General features: G+C 39.1%; 1 protein-coding gene across 1 annotated transcript in view; it reads left to right on the top strand.

The window, feature by feature from the left end:
- Positions 1–8,047, top strand: part of CCDC178 (coiled-coil domain containing 178) — a 292,890-nt gene that overhangs the window by 17,034 nt on the left and 267,809 nt on the right. The window contains exon 7 of the mRNA XM_019547626.1: positions 4,083–4,225. Coding sequence (XP_019403171.1) covers positions 4,083–4,225 — 143 coding nt within the window. The remainder of the gene's footprint in view (positions 1–4,082; positions 4,226–8,047) is intronic.

Genomic DNA, 8,047 nt, shown 5'->3' with positions numbered 1-8,047 from the left:
GGGCTGGCTGACTTGAATGTATCCAGCTTCTCAAGGTGTTCCTTCACGAGGTCAGCATTTATGGAGGGTAGGGGATCCCCATCACCTGGATCTCCCTGTCCCATAGCAGATCTTTAAGAAGCACATAGCCTAGTGGGTCTTTGGCAGTGATTGAATATTTTGGTGTAGCCTTAATACATAAATAATGTATTGCATACATAACCCTGTTTTAAAGAACAGGAAGGTACCAAAGTCAAAAAATCGAACTGGGGAAAGATCAGAATAAAAATTACCCATACAACTTCTGATTTATCCTTGTAGTCCCAGTGCTTTATATTTTAATAAAATAGTTACTATTTTTTCAGTGATACCCCTGCATCATGATCAGGGCTCACGGAATTCATAATCAGTATATTTTATAACATTGCATTGTATTGCACTTCCTGTGTCCTTCTGACAAGGTATTTAGCAGAATTCACAGATTTGTTGGACTCTGAGCACTTCCAAAAGCTCTGCTGTGGCTTTGAGCTTGCAAGGTCTGGACTGTTAACCAAGCTCCTTAGTGCCTGTGCCACCTGAGTTCCCACTGTATTGTATCCAGCATTATTTAATACATGCCATCCAAATTGTTTACTTAAAAGTACAAAAGGAAATGGATATTTTTTCATCTATGTTGCTGTCTTTTTAGTATTTGAGTGTTTTACAGACACCACAGGCAACAAATCCGCTTCATATCAGTCTGAATAGAAGAGGTGTAATATTACCTCACTCGTCAATCAAAGAATCAGGACAAGGGGATTAAAACAAATTTGTCAAAAATGTCCAGGTACTTTAGGTACCCGGTTGGAGATGTGTACACCTATGGTTTGTTTGTTTGTTTCCCCCCGCAGAGTACTTAGCATTTTTATTGTATGTTGTATGTTCAAAACAGCTAAAAATTACGTCAGTTACCCTTTTGGGCATTAAGCACTTTTACAAATCTGATTTCAGTTACCTTGAGCATCCAGGGTATAAGAAACATAATTTATAGTTGGTTAAAGTTTTATTTAACTGATTTGTCAAACATCACAAAGAAATGTTGTTGCATAAATAGCACGCTTTTATCCCCAGATAATCTTTATCATCCTGCAGTTCTCTGCCTCATTCACTACATACATTCCATGTACAGGCAAACGTGCTAATGAAAGCAGATTTAGGCTGTGTCTATACTGAACTCAGCAGCCTAATGAGCTGGCTTTAAAAAAGCCAGACTGGATATCTCAAGACTAAACTGGGAGGGGAACGTACAAGTGTTCACGCTTGCAGGAGAGATCTTCAATGTTGACACATAGAAGACCTTTCTCCTGGAAGGAGCTTGTTGAATGAATGCTTGTACACTTGGTTGTAATCTTCAAAGGGAATTTATAAAACACCTTTTGTAGATGAGCGTACAAACTTCACGTCATAAATCTACTGGATACAAAAAATCATGGACTACATATAGGCATTGGATTTATGGCACATTGTAACCTGCCTGCCATCTGATAGCCCCAGGTAACCTTTCCATATTGTACTAGCTACATTCTAGCACCAGGTCAACATTCCGCATTTCCCCCCCGCCACACACCTATCTGTCTCTTACCTATTAACTGCCATCCCCTCTGATCTTCCCATTTGCATTTTCATAGACCTGCATTTTGCACATTGGCTTGAGCTTCTATTCTACCCAGAAGAGCACACAAACACCAGCAGACTCTCCATATGCCTAAAGAAGGGTGTTTGTACTTGAAAGTTTGTAAAGAACATTTTTTCTATTAGTTGGTTTAATAAAAGATATCACGTTTACCCAGAGAACCTTGTCTGCTTGTACATTTGTCATTTCTACTAGGAGAACAAAGATGCCTTTTTTCTCTGCTCCTATTGTCATCTCCCCTTGTTTTCGTCTGTCATTTCTCTGCAGTCCTTTGCACTTGCATTAGGCTGTGCCTTCCTTCTTTCCTTTGGGCATGAACAGTAGAAATGTTAACAGTGAAGAGACTTTCTCCTTGCTGTCTGTAATAATGCCTGCTCTAAAGCAAGCCTTGGCAGTGGGAGGAGCACTTGCAAAAAAGGTCCTGTCCAGTCAGGGTATAGCAGCTGTATGGAAATGCAGCCTCCACAGTGCAGTTAAATCTTGAGAGAAAAATGCTGTTTGTGTCTAAGAAATGTTTGCTGAACATGTATGGACTGTGATTTTTGCATGGCTTATACCTTGGTCAAATTTCAAAGCAACAGTTAAGGTACATCTTTAGCAGGTGTAACTCCTGTTAAATTTCCTATAGTTTTCCTTAGCTCTTTCTGAGGGAAAAAAATTAACATCCACCATGAAATTTCAGCCTGAAACCAATTAATATTTTTTCAAAGTTAAAGGTAACTTCAAAGAGGTTCTTTTATTAGAAAGTTTGAATAACCTTAACTATAGGTATAATTCTTACTTTGGGTTATATTTTTCTTAGATGTGTATTATTCATTTTATTGACAAATTTGAAGTAGACCTGTTTCTGAATAATGGTTAACAGTAGTTTTCCTAATAAATTGCATTTACATAATAGCATGAAACTTTGAATTTAACATTTGTTATTAATAAGCCCTGTTTTATGTGTGTGTTTTTTCCAAGTTCTTATATTTTTAATTAAGGAGTCGACAATTAAATATCAAAATACTTAAATTTGTTATAAAAACAATTGCATTTGAGAAGACTGCACAAAAAAGTTTTGATTAACTTTATTCAACATGCTATTATTTCTCTCTCAATTAAAATATCAGCTGTGACCATTGCATTATAACAATACAATATATGGGAATTGGAGCGGGTAGTAATAGTAAAGTTTTTTTGTGGGTTTTTTTAAAATCATTCTTATAAAGTCTGGGAGTATACTTCTGTGCATACTGAGGTTATGTATAATTGAGTTGAGTGTATATACTCTATTTTTAAAAACTAACATTTTTGTTATATCAGCTTTTGGGGGTATTTTCAGACTATTGGCTAATTAAAGGTTACACCATTATCTTTTTTCTTTTATTTCCCTTCTCCCTGTTGTTGCCTTGGGAAATACTTGATGCAGTAAAGATGTTGAGATGATGATCTGAAATGCAGTTTGGAAAATAGACTTTTTAAAAACTTCTTTCCTAAAGCAATTTTAAATTAGTCCTTTTTCTAGTATTGAGTTTTTTCTTTCCATTGTTACATGGAACAGCACAAAAGAAATCTAAACATAGCAGTTTAATATGGTAAGGATGTTTGTTCTGTGTTGTGACAACTTATTTTGTCTCAAAGTTATTAGATTTTAGAATAAAATATTCAAGTCTTACAATGTGCTCTAATTCATGTGTTTTTAAATTAACTGATTAATCCAATATTATTAGTTTTAGCTTCTCAGGTCCCTTAGATCTTAGCAAAAATATTTGATTTTTTCCCCCTCTAATTAAAATAATTAAATAATATTCAGCATATATTTTCTTTTTCCAGAGAAAGATTTAGATTATAGCATATTCCTTGTTTTGTTATAACATGTGAATTTAACTATGGAGGGGTTTCTCAAAGGCAAAGTTATTATAGGCTCAACTCATTTTGAAAGTTAATGGGAATGGGCTGCTTCACTCCCATTTGTGCCATTGAAAATATCCCTCGCTGTTCACATTGTCTCATGGTTTCTTTTACATAGGTGAATGTCAGGGCTGTATACCCACTCTGGGACTTTGTAAGTAATGATCTGTCAGGTGGCTGATTAAAGCCTTTGTTGCTTCTTTCAGGTTTTTGTGTTCTGCTGCATAGGTCACTGTCTTCCCATGCAAGTAGCCATCTTTTCATAGAAAACTTTCAAATGTTACAACAAAATGAGTCTTTTTGTTAGCTCTTGCTTCCTGATGGTATAAGACCCCTATACCTGCTCTGTTGTTTTCTGTTTTGACTGTATACGTACTTCATGCTTTATTTGTCGTGAAGTGTTATGACATCATAAAATACTATATTCTCACTTCAAAATTGGAACCAGTAAGTCACAAAACAGAACAGTTTTTGTATGTTAGAATGTAATGTAAATTTAATCACAAAAAGTTGTAGAAGATTTGTTTTCTTTTTTTAGGCATCGGAAATATATAACAATATTTATCAAGAACTTACTAAAGTCCAACAGACTTATAAACACATCTGTGAAGAAGCAGAGGAGGAGAGAAAATCTATGTCTCAGAAAATTAAATATGCTGAGATGCTGTTGAATCAATATGAGTAAGATTCTTTTAAAATAATGCTCTATTTCTACATTTTGGTGGTTTTCAATGGGCTGACAATTGAAAAGCATAATGTGAAGCACAATGATCTACATTCAGAACATATGTAAACACTGAACATGGATTTTCTATAGATTTTGACGTTAGAAGTTGTTTAGTGGAGTGATTAAATGAGGAACCTATCTTAGGCCCTAGATGTATGTTATCTTTGTAATGCTGTGAAATGTATAGTGCTACAAAAATAGATTATGAAGGCCATGCCTGCACAGTTCCCTGACTGGAGTGTAACAATGTTGCCACAGAGGCATGCTCTCCTTTAAGCAGACAGCAAGGGGTTTGATTGCTCCTTAGCTCCTGCTGCCCCTATTACTGAGTGGGATAGACTTGCTGACAGGCTCACCTGATCAGCTGTTACTCCTGTAGCAATGGGTGACAGCTGCCTGAAAGCCACCCTTAGTGGAAGTAGCTGATTGAGCTGCCTCTGTAGTTACCTCTGTCCAGGACAAAAGTCCAGTTGAGTTCAGTAACATAACATCAGGCCCAAAATAAGGAAAGTTCATTTAAAAAAAAAAAAAAAAAAGATGACTAATTTTTTTTCAGGTTTCCTGCAAACCAGTTTGGAGGTTTGTCTCTCAGTATAGAATCTCTTTGACCTTTTCTGAATAACTAGTTGTAGAGAATAGTTGTTAGCAACGGCTGTAGATCAGGGGTGCCCCAGATCCAGGTCCAGCTTGTGGAGCCATGTAATTTGGTTTTCATGTATCCCTAAGGGTATGGAAATTTGGTAGTGGGAGACTGGTGGGAGTTAACACTATTATCACTCCCCTGCCACCAAATTTCCAAGCCGTATGTGGCTGGAACGTGGCCAGGCTGGCCCCATGCAGAGAGATTGGGCCACATTCCTGTATGGGTGAATTAAGTTGGGACCTGATCCTTCCATGCAGAAAGGACCTGGCCAAGGCCCAGTGCAACATTATGCAGCCTCAAATCAGGCTGCAGCTGGGCTGTTCCTGCGCAGCTGTGTCAGGCTCTGGCCAACCCTTCCCATGTGGTTGCATTGGCCCCAGTCAGGCTGTTTCTGTGCAGCTGGATCAGGCCCTGGCTGAGCTAGGACCACATGCTGGATCAGGCCTACGGACCACATCCAGTCCACACATGGTGTTGGACTTGGCACTGCTCATCTGGCCTGTGGCCTGAAAAGGTCTGGCACCACTGGCATAGATAAATTGTTGAACATAGTTTATCTGCTTTAGATGAGTGCAAACTGTTTAGAAATGTTTAAAAAATTGTGACTTTGCCTTAACCAGGTTTTAACCATAGTTTCTGAACCAGTACTCAACATAGCATGTTCCAGTTTACACTTGCATTTAGACCATGTTTAGTCTCAGTTCAGTTGAATCTTCTGCTTTTGGCAGAAATTGGTTACTTGTCTAGTGTAGGCATATTATAATCATTTGGGAGTTCAGAGTCTAGAATACTACAGGAAAGACTAAACGCTAATCTGCATTGTTGATGACTGGATAGTTCAGTCATTTAAATTGGTTAAAAGGAAAATTGATCAATTTTTGTTTATTGCAGGAGTATAAAAAAAGGAATTGGTATTATGCTGGATCAAATCCAAAGTCCATTATGTTTTGTATCTTGTTGCTGGCATTGGTCAAAACCAAATATACAGGAAGGTATAAAAGTCCTGTAATAGGAAGATATGGTATACTCGCATTTCCCTGGTCTCTGAGGCCCCTTTTACATGTGCAGGTAATGGTGCGATGAAATCTAAAGCATGATCCACATAATTGTGCCTCCTGCTATGCATGAGGCATGATTGTGGGATCATGCATTAGATCCCATCACATCTTACTGCTGCTGGTACAGCATGGCCAAGAGTCCTGTCAGTTGTGGGGGCTCTTGGCTCCAGAAGCTGGGGGATGCTGTTGTGGTCTCCTAGCCATGGGGGACTGTCTACAAGTACAAATTTAAAGCTAGATAGAAATGAGCTATAAAGCTATTACACATTTTTGAACAGTAACTTTATAGCTGGTTGGAACTTTTTAAGGTACCATAGTTAATTTGCACATGTAGCCAGTCTGAATTTATTGCGCAGTTAACTAGTTAATTGCATAATAACATGTAGGGGGGTGGGGGGACCCTAAGAATGAAAGACTGGCTTAAATCATGAAGCAAAGGAGTTCATATCCCTTATAAAATGTATATTATCGTTTAGATAATTGTAGAATTTCCTGGTAGCCTTATAAATGTTCAATCCGTTTTTATAACTTTTGGCTTATTTCTCCAGCAACTTTGTGGAAAATGTCATAGTTTAATCACACACCGTATGAAAAAATATTTCCTTTAACTGGTTTTGGATTTCCCATCTCTGAATTTCTTTGGATATACCTTTTGTTCTTGGGTTCTGAGAAAGGGAGAAGGGAAATTCCTCATCAACTTTCCAGGCTATGCATTATTTTATACTCTATGTCCCCTCTTACTGTGTTCCTTTAACTAATAAGAAGCCCTTGTGCTAAGTACAGACAGTCAGAAAGCCTGAGGCTGAATTGATTTAATCTTCATAGGTTAGTCTAAGCTTCCTAGATTGAACCAATAAGCAAGTGAACCATTGTTCACTTTTGATTCCAGAAATGCAACCATATGCCTGCAATGGATCCGGCCAGAAGCCTTGGTGGGTGTGGCACTAGAGCACACCACCCTGCTTGGCTGGAGCAGACAGCTTGAATCTGGAGTATACCTGGGAGAGAAGGTCAATAAAATGATTTAACCAAAATCAGTTAAGTCTGATACTACATCCATCCAGGTTTATCTTAAACTGGTTTTAACCATTTTGAAAGGAGCTTATATGCACTGAACTTCTCTTGTGTTACACACTTGAACTGGTTTCCTGTTCACCTATACCAGTTTACATATAATTTCTGTTCCTATCCTTGAAATTTAGAATACACCAAAATTTTCTAACTCTTGTTTTAAGGAGAAAAAAAGACATTTTTACTTTTTGTGACAGGGTGGCTGAAGCACCCTGCCACAGGAGCACGAGGAGTAAAACAAAGAAAGGAAACTTACTGGGAGATGCCGAGGAAACTGCAGTGAGCTGGGGCAGAAAGGATGCTGCACCCCGACTAATTAAAGGAACCAGCTGGGGCCACAGCAGTTCAAAGGCTGCCATGGCAAACCCAACTGCCAGGGTTTGAGCCTAAGACAGGGAAAACAACGTGGCCAAAGGAGAGGAAAAAGGCTGTGCTGAAAAGTTAAAAGTGAAAACAGCTGGGTCAGGGAGGCAGCAAATTGGATGCTGCCACAGCAGACACAGCGGGCCAGTAAGGAAATTTAAAGGGATGCTGCAGGAGCATCTGGGGTCGGTCCCAGGAAGAAAAGAAGAGTGAAGAAGCGGAGAGAACAGTGAAAGCCAAGACAAGGAGGGACTGACCCTGTGGCTCAGAGGAGAGTCCCATTGCCTAACTTTCCTGGTAGAAACCAGTGACGAGATGGAAGAGGTTGCCCCATCAGGGAGTTCAATCCTGGGGGGTGAAGATAACTTCTTTGGGACCCTAGAGGGAAGAAGGAGTAGGGACAAGATACCCCCCAGAGAGGGGTAAGTCCATCCCAGCCCTGAAAGTTAAGTGTGGGATTAGCATAGAGAAGTTGCTGGTTTAGGACCTATGCAGGGAAGAATGGGGCAAGCAGCTGACATAGGGGAGTAGCCTCAGCTGAGGAGTCCATAAGACTGGGGTCAAGCCTCGGGCCCATAGGCAAGTACAACATGCCTAGAACATCTGGTATAGTTAGGGCAGGGTATTGGGATGGTGCAGCC

This window comes from Crocodylus porosus, unplaced genomic scaffold (genome assembly GCF_001723895.1).
Source record: "Crocodylus porosus isolate Cpor-Errol unplaced genomic scaffold, CroPor_comp1, whole genome shotgun sequence".
Taxonomy (NCBI): Eukaryota; Metazoa; Chordata; order Crocodylia; family Crocodylidae; genus Crocodylus; species Crocodylus porosus.
Note: the sequence above shows the minus strand (reverse complement) of the source record. Positions and strands in the feature narration are given on the sequence as shown.